Consider the following 19,663-nt stretch of genomic DNA (forward strand, 5'->3'; position numbering starts at 1 on the left):
AAGCTGCAAGTAAAACGTGATATCTAATCGCGTCACTACTCCAATATTTGCAAGCATATCTTCCCGAAAAATATGACGAATTTTGACCTTTGAAAGCAATCCTAAGAGTCTTCGAGTAACTTTAAGTAGTGCCGGCCCAGTGGTATCCGCTATACTCTCTTTATTAACAAGTTCGGTGATAATTTAAGCGTTCATCTGGACGTTGAATTTACGGAAAGCATGTTCTTTTGCTATGGTAAGACCCAATCATAACGTTTATAATTCAGGTTGTGAAGACGAATATATTCCGAGAAATGACGCCAAAAAATCCCGGTGAACTCATTAAAGTCATGACACGTGTATGAGGATTTGGTGATATTAATCAAAGGTGGTCGCCTCCGTGACATCCTCCGGCCGTTTTTGGACAGACATCAGCCATGTTTGCCGCCGCAACGACTGCAGCCATTTTCGCGTCAAGTCCTGCCACTCGCAATCCCAGTCGCTTGCCCACAAGAAAACCCAGAAATCCATTCTTTCTCAGGAATTTGTTCGCTTCTTCTTCAAGTTCAAGATCGTCTCTTTTCGGTCGCACATTCTTCATCACGAACCGATCGATTCATGGATCCGCCAGGCGAAGGTCGCTCTCCACCACAGGCATTATACCTTTCTCTCCTGTCATGGAATGGCAGGACTGCACGTGAGTCTCCCCTTATTCTTCTTCGGTGTAATTGTTCAGTACCCATGTTCGTTTATCAATTACTCGTGCCTTTGAAGGGGGAAAATTGGCGAGCTCTGTATTGTTTCGCTCGCTCCATCTTTGAAGTGGGACTCTCTCTGAAATCATTTCAGCCAACGGCAAATTGCTGCGGCATACTTCGATTGACTCGTCATTTGTACCTCTTGAATGATTTACTTAGTAATGCATGGAGTTTGTGAGTTTTATTCAGGTTGACTTTTTGGCTTTTATTTTTCCCCAACTCATTGTGAAATGGGCTTGTCTCTGGTTAATTGAATGTCTATTTATTATCTGGTATCTTCAGGTGAAGATGGGTTTACCACTCTACATGCTTTTGAGGTTTGAATATTAAAATGCAACTTTCCTAAAGCTAACTAGGCACTTTGTTCAAATCAAATGCAGGGTTAAGATGGAGATCGACGTACCTATTTCTGTGGCATATGAATGTTACTCCGATCGTGAATCAATTCCTCGTTGGATGCCTTTTATTTCTTCTGTAAAGGTTTGCAAGGAGATGCCTTGTCTCAGTAGCATTCTTTTAGCTGCACATAATGTGGTTTTAGCGTTATCAATCTACTGCCTTATTACAGCTAAGATTTTTAGTGAAATAGCTTGTTCTATTCATTGTTTCCTTTTGTTCTTTCTTTCGATGTCAAATTGGGGAATGGAGGTTTAAGTATTCTTCAACTTTATAGTTTGCGGATTCACACCACTATCACTTGTTGAAGCCCCAACAAATTAGATTGTTACGGATAATGGACGATAATCCGTGGCTATATAAGGACCTTGTATGTTGGGATGCTCTGATTGCTGGTATTGGCTGATGTTCGTCTATTCTTCTAAATACTTGCTTATACCTCTCTCGGATATTGGTGGATTTCTTATATGAGGATTGACAAGCAAGGACTTGGGTTCATCCTTTTGAGAAGTACTATTTTCAATTTTGCCCGTCAAAATGTTGGAGAAGTGAACTGTAAACTCTGGATGGTATGTGCTAAGGTGCCTCACATAGCTCCCTTCTGCATCCAATTCGGTTTGGTAATTGTGGAGACATGCTGTGTTCTGCTGTAAGCTTCAAAAACTATGTATGTGCCTCTTGCTCAATGAGAGAAAGCACCTGCATTTGAATTGGCCAAAAAACTGTCAGATCCATTACTAACACCATATTCCCGGGCTAAACAAAGGTACTTTCCCGAGTTATTTTCTACAGGTTTGAGCTTTAGTCTCCTCCTTTAGTTGTGTGTTGTGGGCTCATGAGTGTCCAATTTGGCTCTGCTTCCATTGGAGAGACATGCTGAGAGAATCCCCAGTAGTTTGCCTTAGTATATTCCTAACCTAAAGAAAGCTACATGGAATATATAAAATGTGAATGTAATCTTTCAAACAGATTATCATGGTCATTGGAGTCGCTAATTTCAATTGCTTGGTAGCATACTTGTGGTATCTATTCCACTTTCAAAACTGACCAGGGAAACTATTCTTGTTAAGTGGCTTGCTTCGTTGCTTTTCTTGTTTTGATGGTTGATTTCGATATACAGACATTGGAGGATAAACCTGATTTATCAAGGTGGTCTCTAAAGTATAAAGCCTTCGGTCGGGACATTGAATACTCTTGGCTTTCTCGAAATATGCAGGTGATGAAACACAGAGTTATACACATGTCTTTACATAGTTTTACATTGGCGATTTGATTCTGGTCATTCTTGCTGAAGCCATAATTTGGTCATTTTGTGCAGCCAATCCCAAACCAGAAAATCCACTGGAGATCTCTAGAAGGTCTTCCGAACAGGTAAAAAGTTATAGAAAATTGTTTTGTATTTTCATTATACAAATTCTGATGAGGCTACTGAAACAATAAGACTTCTGCTCGTTATGGGGTACCCTCTATGGGAATATTATTCATGTTGGCACAGTAAGCACTGCCAATATGCTTGTATTTACATGAACTTGATTTCAGCACGATTAGCATTGAGCATGAATCTGCATATTAGGCTTCGCCGCAATTGTTATAGGCTGTGCTTCTCAGGTATTGAGCATGTTTTTATTCCCAAGCTTAATTGCTCTTTCTCGCTTGAGGGAAGGAAATTAAGTATTTGATTGATGCAACGAAATTGATACAGCTATCGGAGTGAATAAAAATGAGAAATCTACAAATAGGCCATCTTCTGGAATCTGCCTAACTTTCTAAAACAATACAGCCAAGTTAGTTGTAGATTAAAATGCCGTCATGCCGTGAATGTTTAAACAGTATTCGATACCATCATGACTTATCTATTATCTGAATTATGACCTCACAATTATGTGAAAGTTTGAAGTTAATGGAGAATGGACTCGCAAATTTTGATTGGATTTTGTAGCTGCTTTGTAAGGCAAAAGAATACCTGCTAGATCGACTTGAAAGCTTATTCATAATCTTAAAGGAATGTAAAAACAATGGTGAAGTCCTATTGGTAAACTGAAACCATTCATTAAACTTTTCTGGGTGACCATGTTGGAACCTCATGATACGTGACAAGTCTCTTTGAACATCATAGCAGCTTTTTTTTTTCTTTTCTTGAAGTTGCATGAAATTTTAATTGTTGATGTCAGAACTATCATTGCTTGTTTATGGGGTTTACTTGTCGCAGCCAAGTTTCTCTTTCCTTCATGCCCCATTTAAAATTGGTTTTGTGAGAGGGTTCTTATTGATCTAACTCCGGTTCCTCATACGGTGCCATCTAGTTATGGCAGTAAGTTCCTTCACCTATGGCTTAAACAATCCGTGTTGGATCTTAATGGCTTGTATCCTATCGTTCTTTGTTTTGTATGTCCTTGTATGCCTTTTATTGTCAAGATTCTGTCACATACTACGCTCGTCGAATACATACTCCATGTGCTTGGTCTTTATTTGGACATATTTATTTTGGTGACACCCAATAGTTCTAAATATTTGTAAAATTGATTGATTGCACTATATAAAAGTGGGTGACAATGATCTCTCATGTGGCAGAGGAGCTGTTCGGTTTTATCCAAAAGGTCCATCTTCCTGCGTAGTAGAAGTAAGACTGCACAAAGCATTATCCTGTATTTGATGTCTTAATGCCGATGTGTGCTTTGCTATGAATGTAATGCACATTCTTCTGCTTTCAATTGACCGGCAAAATTGAAATTACTATGATGTATTAATAATCCTAAACACCTAATAGGTGCTGCACTAAGGATATAAATCAAAACGGCTGTTTCATGTATCAGTTCTATCTATGCATGTCTTTTTTCAATAACATGTCTAAATGGAATGAAGAAGGAAGAGAGTGATAAATCTGCACTATACATAGAAAAATATACAGTTCTGTTTCATGGCTTAAGTAGTGTAGCTCTCTTACCAGTGTTTTATTTTTTTTTTCCAGCTGATGGTTTCTTATGAGGTGCCTCAACTTTTGGTTCCTGTGGCAAATGTACGGATTCTCTGTGTCCCTTGCAAAGTTAGTGAAGCTAGTATATACCAATGAACTCGCTGCATTTTAATAGCTACCTAATGACTTTGTTGTCAAGTTGGTTACACTAATTAGAGAATAGCACAATGATAAGTCTAATGATGGAACTAGAAAGTAGAAAACTTTTTGCTGCTATTCTCTCTTTTGAGAAATCAGTATTTATATGCTTCTGGTGGAAGTGTTTCATATTCAATGTTTTAGAAGCTTCAGGGTCTGTTTGGTGACAATTCTATTCCCGAAAACAATTTCTGCGCAGAAATGAATTTTTTTTAATTCTGTTCCCGGGAACAGAGAAGTAGATTATTTTTGCTTTTTGTTGCTGTTCCAAATCTGTTCTCTAGCCACCAATCTGTTCCCGGGAACAGATTTGACGTTGCCAAACAGATTTATGTTCTCGGGAACAAAAGAACAGGAATCAGAGAAACAGCGGTGTTACCAAACAAGCCTTTATTTGTCGAAAAATAATGAAAATTCTTTTATTAGATTGCTGATCTTACTTTTTTTTCTTGCAGGCGCTGCAGCCTTTTCTGGAGAGCTTACTGCGACGTGGTTTGGAACGCTTTGCAGTGTTAGCTAAGAGCTACTAAGAAAACTGAAAATACCTAATTATCCAACAAACATTTGCGGAATGTATCATTCTGGATGCTTACATGCTGGGTCGTTTCCATATAGGAGCATCCGAACCATTCTTAATAGAAACCATCTGTATTCTTTGCCGCGTGAACTACATTCATTCGCGCAACTGTGTTGTACTTCCATTCTTTCAATATGCGAATTATGATATTCATACAGATCTTGTGGTTTGTTTTGCTTTGGAACTTTGACCCCTTTTAAACAAGTAGTCACCCACTTCACAAGCTTGAGACAAATACGATACGTCGAGCAGGAGTACTGAAACATGTGTCGATGGTGCATAAATCGAACAGCCACTTTTAGTTCTCGAACTCAAGGATAAAGCCATAGTTTTATCTGAACTTTTGGTCGAATATAATCGGCATCTACTGCAGCATAAAGAGCAGATTAGTCCAGCCAAGTTCAAATGCTTCGCAGCATTGTTTCATGTACAGGAATTATTTTGTGGATGTTTTGAGTCTGAATGTCGGATGGAATTCATCGTCTGCTATTCTGCTTAACAAGCCTTTCTTGAGAAATTCACTAGCAGTAACAAGAACAAACACAGGACAAAGTTCATCAACCTCTAACATCTGTCTTTCCAAACAAATTCGACGGTCGAGAATCTTCAGAAATATGAAACTAGGAAAGGATGAAAGTAAAACTTACGGGTGAGAACCTGGGGTCAGATCAGCTACGTGCCAGTGCCACATATAAGAATGTCGTGTGATCCTTTTCTGTTCCTCTTTTCTGGTAATGGTCCTGCTACTGCAACACTCCGCACTCTTAAAAGTGTCATCTTCTTACCTTAGAAATGGTCGGTTCGAGCCATTATTTTAGCTCGAAAAGATCGGTTATGAGGCTCTGTAGACTTTGCAGAAAACCATTCCCACTTATTGTTTAAACAGGACACTCTGCTTTCTGATGACATTCTAAAGAAGCAAACTTCTGCTCTGTTGTTTTTGGCAAGTCGTGTTTCTATAACCGTAGACTGTCTTCACATGAAAGTTACATTAGCTTGTCCTAAGAACTTAAGCACCTCTATGGAGCCATCTTTCTCGCGTGCGAGAAGTATGCGATGGTGATGTCAATTGAGGTACTTCAAAATGAAGTCGAGTCCAAAGAAAACTTTTTGAGAAATGAGCGGCACCTTAGGGAGATTTTCAGAATTTTCACTTAAGAGTATATGTATACAATATTCTATAGCTTCAAGATCCTACATTTCCCATGATGAGATTGATGAAAATTTACACTTTGCATTCTCTAATTTCTTTTCTAGTTTCTTAAACTCCAATAAGATGTGAAGTGTCAAGTCCTTCAATGCTTGAGTGTGAGAATTTCTTCATTTTAACACTGAAGGATGTAACATGTAGAATAGGAGATTGGTTTTCGTTGAAAGAGGAGTGTCCAATAGTACTTATTTAGGATCCGTTTGTTTAAAAAAAAAACTCAAGATTCAAAAGTTTTTTTTCGAAAAATGATTGATTATATCTCTTAGAAATTTAGTCAATGTAAAGTGTGAACACTTGAGACCATATTTATTAAGCTGCATTCTTTGCTAATTATCACCCAAATCAACACTAATGTGCTTTCGATAAAAAAAATAATAATAACACAATTATACGCCAACATAGCTCCAAGTTCTTCGAAGTAATGCCACTAGTCATTTCACCTATGATTAATATACGTATTACGCTTAAGTCCATCCGGTCAATTTTGGCCTGAAATCGTTGAAGTGGACACCGGCCGTTCTATGTGACACGATCGACACCGACATGGAAATTTTTTACTAATATTTCAATATTGCTTTTCGAATTTTTTGACCTTTTTATTTATTTTTTCTCTTTTCCTTTTTTACTTTTTTTTTTTTACCATGGCCTGTGAGGGTCGTTGGCTCATCGAGGAGGCGAGCAAGTCTAGCCTAGCCCATATCTAGGCGAGGGCCGCAACTCTCACCGCGATCGGCAAGGATTTGGCGAAACTTACTGGCCATAGTAAAAAAAAAAAAAAAAGGAAAAGAGAAGAAAAAAAAAAAGAAGGTAAAAATAAAAATATTAAAAAATAAAAATATTAATAATTCACGTCAACACCGATCGTGCCATGTAGAACATTTGGCGTCTACATTAACGATTTCTAGTCAAAATTGATCGGATTGACTCAATTAGTACAATTAAAAAACTTATGACTAAATTGATAAAAGTATAATAGATTTAAGATTTTTTTGGTAATTTTATTGAGTTACTACACATCAAGCCAAAGTTTCATGATCAAGGTAGTTCTGGTTCTGACCGAAAAAGAAGAAGAAGATACTTCTAGTTGATTGACTACTCCATCATGTCTTCACTCTTCAGGCCCAATTGGGTGCGTTTGAGTTCAGCACATGTAAGCATCTACCTTGGTTCTAGGAAGACGCGGTCACTAGTGTCATCAATCAAAATTTGATGACCTAAAAAAAATATAATGTTGTATTTATTTGAGTGAAAGAATTTCCCGCGAATTAGGTTTTCATGCGTTTGGTTAATTGAAAATAATCCGAAAAGTTATTTACGATCAAAGAAAATCTGCATTTTTAAATTTAGGAAAATGAATTTCCTGATCGGATAAGTGAAAAATATTTTCTTGAAAGATGATTTGTCGAAGCTTTTTTCTCGAAACAAGCACACCCTGAATTGGTGATCAAACAACAAACCCCACCTTTGCCATCGCCTCCCTTGTTGGTCATTGGGAATTAGGAGAAGGGAGTGGACCTTAGAACATTGTACCTATATCTCTTTAATCGTGCTTGCTCATGAAATAATTAAGAAACAGAACATGGAGAATGTAGCTTATGTCATTTCAATGACTTTATTGCACCTAAAGCCCTAAGACCTCTTGCTTTTTCCTAATCATCTGTTTTTTTTTTTTTTACGAAAACGAATACATTATTAACCTTGTAAGCGTGCCAAGAAAGAGCCATTTTGTGGGGCCAATGAAAGAACCATTTAAAACAGGATTAATGATAGTAAAGAAACTTGACCCATGTTCTCCCAGACTTTGTCTAAATAAATTATTCAGATGCATCACCCTTGACCATCAGATATTCATTCATATGTCCAGATTAAGGTTCTTCCTTTTCTTTTGTATTGACCTGGATTTGGATTTCTTTTTTCTCTATCAACATTTATCTGAGTCCAACTGGTGGAATGTAAAGGGTTTTCAGGTTCATCACAGGCACACAGCAGAGATGGTAATGTCAGGCTTGCAATCTTCTTTTGCTTATTTTGGTGAGGCTCGTCTTTCCCTGGTTTTCTTTTTCTCTTTGGCCTTATCATCTTTTATATTTGTTGGGATGAATTGGTCCTAGTGGCCTAGAAAAAAAAGAAGGCCATGTTATTGTGAAGCTTGAACAGTTTATAAAGGCTATCAATCCGAGACATGAGTTCTTCTTGTGTACTTGAAATATGGGCACTCAGCTTTCCGTCTTAGTGCTTGCATTCATTCACATATTGCTTGATTACTAAATTGTCTGTATCTTCAATCTGTCTTGTCTATGCTTTCGAGCTCCTTTTGGATCACGACAAGTGCTCGTGCGCGTGCATGGGCAAATGCATTCCCTCTCTTTCCCAGGATTGGAAGGATGAGAATCCAACCATCTTTTTCTTTTTCTTTTCCTGGGTAAAATTGGTGATGATTATGGCAAAATGTCAAGTTCATGAAGAAGGTCACAGAGGAGTACACTACATCTTTATCTTTCTCATTGCCACTCAGCCACTCATTCCCAGCATATTGATTGCATTTTTGTGTACTGCTGTTGTTCACCTTTGTTGAGGTCAACTTACCTGTCAAATCTTGCTGATCCTGGTTTCATCACCCAATGGGATGATGTCAAAACAACTTTGTCGTTGTGGTGGGAATGAATAAAGGAAGTTGTGTCTTGCTTTGTGTAGATGAATCATGGATGGAGGAGGAGCTTCTAGTTCAGATCCGGGAGTTGTCCGAAAGCGACCTGACTTTGTTTGACAGGCACCAGGAATAAGCCTGACGAAATTAGATGGAACCGCCCTTTTCCTTTTTCGTTTTCCCTGATCCCTTCATCCACATTGCCTCATTGCCATTAATAATGAAGGACCCTGCCCTGTTTCTTTTCCCGGTCCGGTATGATTACAGCTCGGAAGAAATTCCTACCACTACTTTAGTCTCGCGACTGACCGATCGAGAAAAGCCGATAATCCATCTGAAGATAATCATCATGTATGTGGAATGCTCCTTTCTGGGTGTGCTTGATTCTGCAGTATCATTTGGTTTTTTGGGATGGATTGTGGTGGTGAGTGAGTAGTGAGTGAGAGGTGGTTTGTTCACTGACATCATGGTGATCTTAAAGCAAGGAGATCTTGGGACATGACTTTCTAGGAGGCTTGCACTTTCCTGTCTCACTTGCTCACCTTGCCCATAAAGCTGTGCCTCCACTAAAAAATTGCTTCATGTGATTATTGTGGCTTCAGATCCTAGAAGGCGGTGCAAATCTCTTTGCAGAAAAATTGCTGTTTCTGTCAGGCTCTGCTAAATCAAAGACCCAGATGTTAGTTCCGGCACCGAAATGGCTCAACACTGCTTCTGAAGTATTCTCTGTTTCCTTCATATTATCTTTCTCCCCCTATCGACGGCATGTATATACAAATAGAAACACAATGGACTACTGCGGGACAAGCTTTTTAAGGGTATTTACTCGTTCAATGAAATCCAGAGTACAGGCAATTACCAAAGCAAAACTTCATTACAGACAGAAGGAAATGGAAGTTTAAATTCCCGGCTAAACTGTTCAAGTAAAAGCACACAGATCTATTGATGCAAAAGGTTAAGACTTGCGCGAAATATTTTACACTGATGCCTCTTTGCAGGCAGAACACTTAGAACAGTACAAGTTCTTGCATCAGACTTTCATTTTAAGCAACTAGAGATCTTCATCAGCTAACCAGAAGCCGGATTACTCGGACTCTTCCCCAGATGAGAGAGCTGCTTCTCTCCAGTGCTTGGACTATATGGTCCTCTTCCAACGTGAGGACTCTTCTCACCTCTTAATTCGCTCACGCGAGGACTGAAACTGGGCCGAGGGCTCTGGAGGGTGCTCTTAGAACTGTGTGCTGGTGTCGCGGTGGAGCTTGTGATTTTCGGGCTAGACACATGCCGGATCTCACCGCGGCTTCGAGTGATAACCTCATCTAATATCTCTCCACCCCCACCATAAGAAGCTCCAGCACCAATCTCCATCCCCTGGTTGAATATGCAGAACACTAGTTTGAGTTTGGCAATCAAAATCAAGGAAAATTACAATGCATACTAGAATTTTATGATCATTTATCGGTCTTAGGGAAGACAGGAAGAGTGCAACTTACTGCTGCAAGATTGAATGGCAAAGCCGGTGCTTCTTCATACTCTGCAGCATCCAGATCCTGAAGATGTACTCCTTTGAAAAACTTTGGCAAGATATATTGTCTTACCGGCACCAAAAGCATGATCATCAAGGGAAACATAACTCCGGCGATCGGAACCCAAGTGAGTCCAAAGCAAATAAGCAGGTATATTGTCTGAAACAGCGTGAAAGTGACGATCGCCTTGAAAGGCACCGTCTCCACAAAAGTTGCGTGGTACTCCTCAAGGACCCTGAAGGAAATGTGTTCGGTATGAGATAGTGAGTTCGAAAAAATAAGCAAGTTCAAGAAAATGAGACCGACTAAAGTTTGTCTATTCGACTGGTTAAGGATAGGAAAAATTACTTGTATCTTCTGCTCGGTGCAGTAAAGAGCAGCAGGATCCTTTCCCAGAACTGGTTACCCGGTAAACTGTCGATTGCCATATAAGCAAAGTATCCCCAAAGCACCGCAGTCGGAATCTTTTTGAGGATAGGCATGGCTGCGACGCACCCTCCGACCAGCATTGCCTGAAGTAAGTTACTGAGGCGTTGTTCTTTGACCTCGACAGGTAACAGATCATCAATCTCCTTCTCAACATCAAACACCGTTTCATCAACCGGGGCATCAAGATGGCCCATGCTTGAAGCGGCTTGTACTGTCGTCTCCTTCAGCTCATTAAGTCCCTGCTAACACAATATCAAACCTCATAAGATGATTTAAGTTGGAGATTTAAGTATCACGACATTACATCCGATTTAAATATTTCATGCAAGAACGAAAGAAAAATGAATTCTGGTTTCATTCTTACTCGAGAAGAGCTATCCTGGTAGACCAATGGGGTCTGCATTTGTTGATAAGCTTCTTGCATATTCCCATACAATTGCCCTAAGCTCGCATTGTTCCGTATGCTTCTTCTAGCAGTAGTAACGAGTCGGTTCCGAAGCAGCTGTGCGTCGGACAGAGAATTCAGTGCTTAGATCTTTCTAGCAATATAGCAAACTACGTGACTCTTGATCTTTCGAAGGACAAGACGAAAAAAATCAAACATTTTTGGAGAATTACCTGGTGTTTGAGTGTTGCAAGGCTCTTCGTATGCATTGGGGATTGCGGTATCACTCCATTCGCTGGCGGAACTCCAATAAGGCCGCACATCAATGTCTGCAATCAAGAAAGCATTGTTGTCCTTCAAACTCTTAAACCAGGAAGTTGAAGAATCGCACGCAGAAATGTTGCTAAAAGGAAAAAGGTGACTAGATGCTGAATCAACGGAATATTCGCATACCAAGAACCCCAGAAGAAGCAGATCGTAGTGATAAGAAGCAGGCTTTCTCAGATTGAACTCCTTCTGTTGAGCAAGTTGAGATGCTACGCTATGATCGAAGTAATAGAGCACGGCAATCATCGTCGCCGGAATAAAAGCCCCAATTATGTAGAAAAATGGAACGTTCAACATGTCCTGTCATTTCGAAACGCGAATCAGCGACAATTTTTCTTCTCAGGGGAGCTTAAAATTAACTCTTCAGCAAGGAATTAGAAATATGCGTGCCTTAACAACAGTCCAGTTCTCGTATGCACCGGGGGACCACGGGTTTGGGCTGAAAAGACGCCGTGGGATTCCGTCGGGGACACTCTTTGCTGGTATGTAGGAAACAGCGGTCCAAACTAGGACCATGAGCGGCACTCCATAGTCTGCAATGAAGCTCCGAAGCCATCCTATGGAAATCGCAAATCATAAGACATGAGATTTCATATGGAATCATACGCAATCAGAAGCCATTCTTCAAGAGAGAAGAATAGAATTTCGAAACTCTGTCAACTTGCCTGTTCCGTACCGCCACGATCGGGCTTTCCGGCTTCTCAATGCAGTGAGGAGGAGTCCAAACGAGAGAACTACCGCGAACATTCCATTGGCGAATCTCCATGAAGGCAAAAACTCGGCCAACTTCGGGTTTTCCTGTTTCGGTATGCGGAACTCTTCCACTAGCCCCTGGCAATCAAACACACAATGTTTGAGAAACTAATCTTGCCTCTCTCCCTCATTTACTTCTGTCGCGTAACCTAGTTGCCATGTATAAAATATTACATCGAGGATGCGCCACACATGGCCTCTTGATCCTACAGCTTGCGTGCATCTTACAATTAATTGAGCAAGTTGATCGTTTTTCTTTAAAGAAACTGAATTTAGATTGTTGCTTCCTCTTACTTTAATAGCTTGCTGCATAAAGAGCATTGCTATGAGCAGGCCGAACAGCTCTCCGGCCACACGGGTAAATCGGTTGATGATGGAGCAAGCTCCTAGTATGGCCATCAGAAACAGCAAAGCCGCTGTCCATACACAGACCCTACACAGTTTTCAAAAAAGTAGGAAGGTCAAACAAAAAAATGGCCTAAAAAACTGAAGATTTTCTTTTTTTTTCCCTTCAATGGCGGAACAGATTACCAAGCTGCCCATGCGAGGAACAGGTTCCGACCCAGATCCGATCTTTCTTTGGCAAAGTTAAACATGAACGTGTACATGATGACAGTAGGCTCTGCAACTCCCAGGATCAGCAAAGGCTGGCCGCCGATGATCGAGTGGATGATGCCGCATAGTGCGGTGGACGCTAAGGTCTGAACTGCCGTCAAGACTCCCTCTGCATTTACCGGATCGATGTCAGAGACAGAATCATGATCGGATGCCCTTGTTTCACTATCTTGCTATTCAGTTTTCTTCTCTCATTTGAACTAAGTTTCGTTATAAATTAAGCGAATCGAAAGCCAACAAAAGATCATATAATAAGAAAGTGAATCCTCCGTATCACAGATGCAATGCAATCTTGTTTACCAGTGTTTCGCTCCAGCTGTTCACCGAACGAAATGACCGGAATCGCCGAAGCAAAGAATATGTAAGTCGTCGGAGCCAGAATCCTGAAAAAATGAACGACAGTTAGCCATCAGTAATGATACATCCCAGTAGCGCAAACACTCGTCAGCTTGGCTACAATTACTAGGAACTAATGACTAATGAAAACCAAAAATGTGAATCAGTACCTGATTCCTGCTCGGAAGCCGCCACTCCAGTCTTGCCGGTAACACGTAAGCCTTCCTTTAAGGTCATTCTTGATTCCCTCCAAGGGAACAAATGTCTCCTCCATCGTTCTTTCTCAAGACAAAAAAAAAAAAAAACAAGGTTTCACCAACCCGACGCAATCTTTTCGCTACTCAATGCCTTCTAGAGGAACAACTCAATCATCATACACCATCAATGCCTAGCCATTCCGGCAAAAGCAAGGTCCGGATTATCGGAAAACCTCCATAACTTCAACCGGAGCAATATAATACAAGACTCTGAGATAGGTTCAGACACTCATGACCTGCTAAAAAGAGTTCATGCAGGAATAATTCAGAGAAACCAGCATGGAAGATTCAGTGCACAACACAGACAAAAGGGTCACAAACAATGTGATTTGTGCATCTGCTGATCTAAACTGCCTGTAAAGAGAAGAGAGGCAAATGACTCAATTATATAAGCTCCAAAAAGTGTTCTTCCGATTGATAAAAGAGGCCAAAAAAAAACAAAAAACAAAAAACAAAACAACACAAAAGGGAGGCAGATTCTGGTGCAGAGGTGGTCAAAAGAGAGATGAAAGGGAGCCTTGACAACATATCTCTGTAAATAAAAAAAAATAAAAAAGTGAACTTTGCTTAGTAATGCTGATGATGAAGATACCTTAAAATCTGTACGAATCTCCCCCTCCATTAATTGCCCACTTTGCTTTCACACACTAATTTTTTTTTTTTGGACCCATCAATCATATAAAAAACCAATAATTCTCCTTCAGAATATTATTTTATGTTCGTTGAATGCATAGAAAATAATAATTTGGTTAAAATAAATTTCTTTTTTGGTTAAAAGTTTAAAATAAATTTGAACAAGAGTGAGTTTTTCATATGTCGACACGGCATGAATTTCGGGACATGCATCAAGATGGGTGGCCTTAAAATTGCTAACTTTCTTTCTATTTTATTTAGCTCACCAAAGAAGGGAGATTTCTCTTCTCCAGGTCATGCCATGATCTGTCCGTTTGTTATACAGAGATGACGGGCTTCACGGATGCGTTCTTTATTTTATGTAAGAGGGATCCCGAGATTCAGATAATATCTCGGACGAATCCGTTTAAGGACTTACCTAGGTCGGGAGTTTTTCATATGTCAACATGGCATGAATTTAGGGACATGCATCAAGATGGGTGGGCTTACAATTATTATCTTCCCTTCTATTTTATCTAGCTTTTCCGTTGAGGCAGTTCGGCAGACGGTGGTTGACATGATACATAAGATGTTGCTTGTCCTTATTGAACCTTCGCTTTGACTTTTATGTGAATTATTTACTTCTCTTTAGTCCAATTGATTAATTTCTTCAACAGTTCCCAATGTATTGAGAGAGAGAGAGAGAGAGAGAGAGAGAGAGAGGGTAGTGTACGTACCTTATGTCAGGAACTCACAAGTTGAGTGGCAATTCATTCAATATTCAACAAGATAAGTCAAGAAATATATACAAAAATCATATGTCGGTCCATTTTCGTATCATGACGTGCATGGAGATAGAAAATTTTAGAGCTGAGTACAAATGCATAAAGAAGTGCTCAATAAAGAGCAGCATATTTCAGCAAGAATTAATTACAAGTAGACCCTTGACTTGTGATTTCAACTACAGCGTGGTCCGTGTCCTTTTAATTTTGTGCCATTAACCTACCACCAATTCAACTTTTCTAATTTCGGTAGAAAACTATTTACCGTGAGGGTGAATTTGCAAAATCGAGAATCGAAAAGTTGTTGGGTTCGGATGGCAACAATTAATAGATTCCGAACGCTTTTGCAGCTTAACATTTAACCGAAAAAAAAAATCAAAGCAAATTACAAACGAACAGAGTGTGATTTTACATTTTGAGCCGATGAAAAATAGAGAAAGACCTCATGAAGAAAGGTTAGCCTCTCTAAAGAACAAGGCTTTACGCATTCAAATCATAGAACTCTCGCCAGCCATCCTCGTCCACTTTCTCGTAGGGCTTACGAGAGATACTTCGGATTTTCGGGTAGCCGGATCTCCACGCCCGACGCCCGTATCCCTAAATTACAAAGAAGAAAAGAAAACATTGATTGACCAAATTCTTGTCTCCAATTGGTTCATTTTCTTGAGATCCTATCTTCAATTATTTTTCTTGTTTCCATGCATCGACATGACCACGATCCCTAATGCTTCTTCACCGAGGGGATACTTTACGTAATTTGGTGCGAAAACATATGGTCGGACCCCCCATTTATAAAAACTTTCCCATTATGTAATGTCTATTATACTAAAGTTTGAATACTAGCATGCATTATACGACAAGTAAATTTTAGACAACTGCTCATGCCACCTCACTCTAGATTCTCTTGCCATGATGATTCAACTCCTTTCTCTATTCCTTCCAAAAGGGTTCTCTTTCTTTCTTTCTTTCTGTTTTTTACTTTATGAAGTGGGTTGAGTTTGCTTTAATTGGAAGGAAGCTGAATTCATAATTAGCAGGCGACCTTTCTCTAGATGTTATGATTCAGTGGCATATTCCTAAGGCCATAACTCAGAGAGAGGGGCCCTTGCTGATTCATGTCCACCGTCCATGGTGGATATTCATGGCAAGTCACAGTCAAATTTACTGTCGAGACTCTTTTTGGTGGGGGTGAATTTCTGGATCGTATGCCACTCTTATAAAGGGAGACCGCCGTCGTCCGGAGGAAGAAGGAGAAGAAGAAAAAAAAATAAAAAAAAGTAATTAGAAAAAAAATATTAAAATATTATTAAAATTGCCACGTTAGCGGCCGGCTGATTAAAGTTGATCGGATGGACTAAATTGACACAAATACAAAAATTTTATAACTCAATTGGCAGAAAGAAACGGTTTAATATTGAATTAACACAATTGCAATAAATTTATGCCTTTTTTTGGTAATTTTCCCCCTTTATGGATGTTCGCCTCATTGACACAGATTTTTACAGATCCATTATTAGCGTAAAAATTTCTTACACATTCATCATGGGACAACAAATACATACATAAATTTTATCATATGACTAATTTTATGTACGTTCCCCATGCATCTAAGGACGAAAATGCAAAAGGAAACTTTATACTAAATTATTGACACCGGTGCTAAGGTTTTTTTTTTTTTTTTCTGAAAATTATTCTCCCGTCCACCGTTGCATGATTAAAAAAAACTCAAGCGACTGGGAATCAGCTTACAGCGTTTTGTGCACCTTGATATAATGACATCTTGATGGCCGATGATCCACTCAACTCGAACTGAGTTATTTATTGATTAAAAGGATACATGAACAAAACAGAAACTTCTATATGAAGGAAAATCGAAGCAGATCAAAGCCTTGAATCCTAAACAAAGCTAAATCTAGAAAACAAGAAGGATCAACAGAACACCAACAGGGTTAACCAAATGCTCATTCCATGAGAAAGGATCCATCAAGCAAAATAATCGGCGGTCAATCACTGGCTATGTAGCGGTGACACGACACTTGACATGCGACACGACACTCCGACACATGATTTCTAAAAAAAAATAGAGAATTCCGACACATTATATATTAAATATATATGCATACTTGTGTATATAAAAATATCAGCGATGAGTTTCTTTTTCTTCTGTTACTGATTCATGATTAGGTTTTATTTTTTTTACTGATTGGGTATATTAATTTTGTGGTGACTGGTATATGACTTAAGTATGTATATTTTTAATAAATTTACTTGTTGACCTCCAATTTATTAAAAATGGTTAAAATTGACATCGTGCATGCCGAAATGGCATGTCGAGATGCTACACTCTCGTATCGTTACAATGTCTGGAGAGATGACAACGTGTCGGCCGCATATCGAAGAGTGTCGGAGAGTGTTAGACACAATACGAAAGCCCCCGGAGAGTGTCAATGCTACATAAATCACTGAATCTCATATCATGTCGGTGATGAGCGTGTGTCGAAAATTCCTTTTCCTATTACTATGGCATAGCCAATTGGCGATGCATGCCTAGATTCAACTTTTTCTACGCCATCACCGAATGAAGAGAACCAAAATAGGTTGAATAAAGGGTTAATACCACGAAAAAATTCAAACTGGAACATATGTGATAAATTTATCTAAAATTAATTTTTTTACCTCAAAAACTTTAAACTGGTACACTTATGATAAATCTATCCAACACTAATTTTTTAACTACCAAAAATCTTAAATTGGTACATCTGTGACAAATTTACTTACCGATAGTTTTCATTAAATTGAGTTAATATCATAAAAAATCGAAATTGGTACATATGTAACAAACAGAGATTAAAAATCACAAGTTGTTACACTCATCAACCGACATATGTCATCTAACTCAGCAATTTGACGACAAATTTTAATGGAAACTAATGGAGGGTAAAGTTATCACAAGTGTATCGGTTTGAGATTTTTTATAGGCAAAAAATTTGTTTGGGGTAAATTTATCACGTATATACTAGTTTGTATATTTTCGTGGTATTAATTAGTTTTGGGTAAATTTATCACATATGAACTAGCTTTTTTTTTTTCTCGTGGTATTAACCCTTGAATAAACACAGATCTAATATTTGGAAGATCAAATCTCCGTGGTTCAGTAAGAGCTCCTGCAATCACAATTGAAGCTGCAGGCAGAGGATCTCTACATGAGTAGAGCACAGTGATATCAAATCCCGAACATGTACTTATTAAACTCCCAAATTTAGATCGAGAGAGGATATCTCCTAGATTTAGAACTAGATAAGGAGAGTTCAAACTCTCAGATCAAAATTTCTTAAACCGGCAGAAGAGGGCTTCCAGATCTAGGTCGAAAAAGTAAGAAAACTCAAAACAAAATTAACAAGAAGGCCCTTACCCAAAAAAAAAATAATCCTTACCCAAAAAAAAAAATTAACAAGAAGGGAGGGGCCTCCCTCAAAGTTGAAGGTTGAAGAAGACGATGCTGGAAAAAAGACTTAAAATAGTCAAGAGGATCCTTCTCGTACAGTAAAACCCAAAAGAATAATCCTTAATCAGGATTCCAGACCGAAGTTCCCTTCTTGATTTCGAGTTTAGCAGTGGGAAAGTGATCTGATGTCAGAAAGAGAATTCAGAAAGGATCATTGAGAATCTCATATAAAATGCCAAAAGAAACGACCATCTGCACAAAAGTATCGACATAGGACTTCGTAATTGCTATCCTTTGGAGACTAAATTCAAAAGACAGCACTTATATTAAAGCGGATACTATGTCGAAATAATGTCTCTCCTGCTCCTCCGGGTGAACAGAAAGTTAGAGCTCGATCCGAATCATTTGTATCGGGTGCGAGACTCTTATGGCCATTACTCGGAGAGGCCGCCGCCGCCGCCCGCCCTCTCCGCTCGTCTCTACAATCACGAGATAATAAACAATAGCCCCTTTTCAATATGCCACATCATTTTCTGGCTATTTATGCATCTGGGTCTTAAATTAAAGGAGGCTCCTTGATGAATTTCCATTGGGCCATTCGTGGGGTTATGATGAACAACTCGCATTAATTGACCCGTTTGAGGATTTAACTTGTAGGACGTGGCAAACATAAAATGTCAAGATCACCATCTTCGTCCTTTACAAATTCTATGTATGGATCTTGGGTTGATCGCGTCAATCCTCCCGTCCCTCTCATTTCCCAAGCGGGTTTCCTCTTTGATTAATTAACAATCCCATTAACAACAACTTCCATACCTAACAAAGCGAATTACATGGATTTCTTTAGTAGCATCATTGCGTAATTGAAAATATTGATTGCCGTACCAAGTCCCACCTAAAGTGAAAGAGGACACATGAATTAGTATCCTTAAATTATTACCACTTGCATACTCTTATCGGGATCACGAACTTTTATTCCCGATTATTGCATGTTTGCGACGACATATACACATGCCTTGCGCATAAACCGATGGGAGTCGTTGAACCTTAGCTCAAGACGGATGGAAGATGGGCTCAGGGCATGCTACTTTGTCTTGAACACGGAACGCGTTTCCACACACTCGAGTGAAGAAAGGGCTCACGAGTTGATACAGAAGTATAGATTCGCTCCAAAAGCTATACAACATTTATATTTCTTTTCGGAGCTAATTAGCTTACTTGAATTATGTTTGATCAGTAAATTGAGTCTTCATATACATACCCTCAGCGGAACAATCGATCATGGTACCTAAAAAGTGGCTTGTTTCTATCTTGTTTTCGAGTTTTGTAAATCTTACAAAACATTTCAATTGCGTTTTGGATGTCAAAATAGCAATATTTCCTTAGTTGCTTGACAATTAAAATTGCACTTAGCCCCTTTTGAATCTTTAATTTAGAAAGAAAGCCACTACCCTGTATTTATATTCCCTTTCCTAATACTTCAACAACCTTCAGCAATCTGGATTAATTTAGTGGAC

The 19,663-nt window shown here is 39.1% G+C and overlaps 2 protein-coding genes and 1 long non-coding RNA gene across 5 annotated transcripts; 1 reads left to right on the forward strand and 2 right to left on the reverse strand.

Moving 5' to 3' along the window:
• The first annotated feature begins 297 nt into the window (after positions 1-297).
• LOC115754584 lies at positions 298-4,979 on the forward strand. Of its 3 annotated transcripts, none has more exons than XR_004017008.2 (7): positions 298-676; positions 1,118-1,217; positions 2,254-2,349; positions 2,452-2,504; positions 3,705-3,819; positions 4,102-4,149; positions 4,701-4,979. XR_004017008.2 is itself a non-coding variant. In XM_030693653.2 (7 exons), the coding sequence occupies exons 1-7, from the start codon at positions 417-419 to the stop codon at positions 4,773-4,775; spliced, it is 681 nt and encodes a 226-aa protein (XP_030549513.1). In that variant the 5' UTR covers positions 298-416; the 3' UTR covers positions 4,776-4,979. The 3 variants fall into 3 exon arrangements, 1 of the variants encoding a protein (XP_030549513.1); XR_007199692.1 differs by having other exon boundaries at positions 4,102-4,148; positions 4,690-4,802; XM_030693653.2 differs by having other exon boundaries at positions 3,705-3,753.
• Positions 1,631-2,481, reverse strand: LOC125316565. Its single transcript, XR_007199693.1, has 2 exons — positions 2,360-2,481; positions 1,631-1,777 (listed from the first exon to the last, which is right to left on the reverse strand). It is a non-coding gene; the product is annotated as an uncharacterized LOC125316565 (long non-coding RNA).
• Positions 4,980-9,480: 4,501 nt separating the features above from the next.
• Positions 9,481-13,739, reverse strand: LOC115754550 (boron transporter 1-like). Its single transcript, XM_030693602.2, has 12 exons — positions 13,221-13,739; positions 13,015-13,097; positions 12,631-12,823; positions 12,394-12,532; positions 12,012-12,177; positions 11,737-11,903; positions 11,473-11,646; positions 11,253-11,348; positions 10,999-11,136; positions 10,554-10,873; positions 10,173-10,440; positions 9,481-10,050 (listed from the first exon to the last, which is right to left on the reverse strand). Exons 1-12 carry the CDS (start codon positions 13,322-13,324, stop codon positions 9,748-9,750), a joined length of 2,151 nt encoding a protein of 716 aa, XP_030549462.1. The 5' UTR covers positions 13,325-13,739; the 3' UTR covers positions 9,481-9,747.
• Between the last annotated feature and the right edge of the window lie 5,924 nt (positions 13,740-19,663).

This window comes from Rhodamnia argentea, chromosome 1 (assembly GCF_020921035.1).
Source record: "Rhodamnia argentea isolate NSW1041297 chromosome 1, ASM2092103v1, whole genome shotgun sequence".
In the NCBI taxonomy this organism is placed as follows: Eukaryota; Viridiplantae; Streptophyta; class Magnoliopsida; order Myrtales; family Myrtaceae; genus Rhodamnia; species Rhodamnia argentea.

What these genes read in the sequence shown, in the direction of transcription:
- LOC115754584 (XM_030693653.2), top strand. Translation starts at nt 417, where the DNA reads ATGTTTGCCGCCGCAACGACTGCAGCCATTTTCGCGTCAAGTCCTGCC. An exon ending in ATGGAATGGCAGGACTGCAC is followed by an intron (nt 677 to 1,117) that starts GTGAGTCTCCCC and finishes AATCAAATGCAG; the next exon opens with GGTTAAGATGGAGATCGACG. An exon ending in CTTTTATTTCTTCTGTAAAG is followed by an intron (nt 1,218 to 2,253) that starts GTTTGCAAGGAG and finishes TTCGATATACAG; the next exon opens with ACATTGGAGGATAAACCTGA.
- LOC115754550 (XM_030693602.2), bottom strand. Translation starts at nt 13,324, where the DNA reads ATGGAGGAGACATTTGTTCCCTTGGAGGGAATCAAGAATGACCTTAAA. An exon ending in TGCTTCTTCTGGGGTTCTTG is followed by an intron (nt 11,349 to 11,472) that starts GTATGCGAATAT and finishes TCTTGATTGCAG; the next exon opens with ACATTGATGTGCGGCCTTAT. An exon ending in TGCCATTCAATCTTGCAGCA is followed by an intron (nt 10,051 to 10,172) that starts GTAAGTTGCACT and finishes ATATTCAACCAG; the next exon opens with GGGATGGAGATTGGTGCTGG.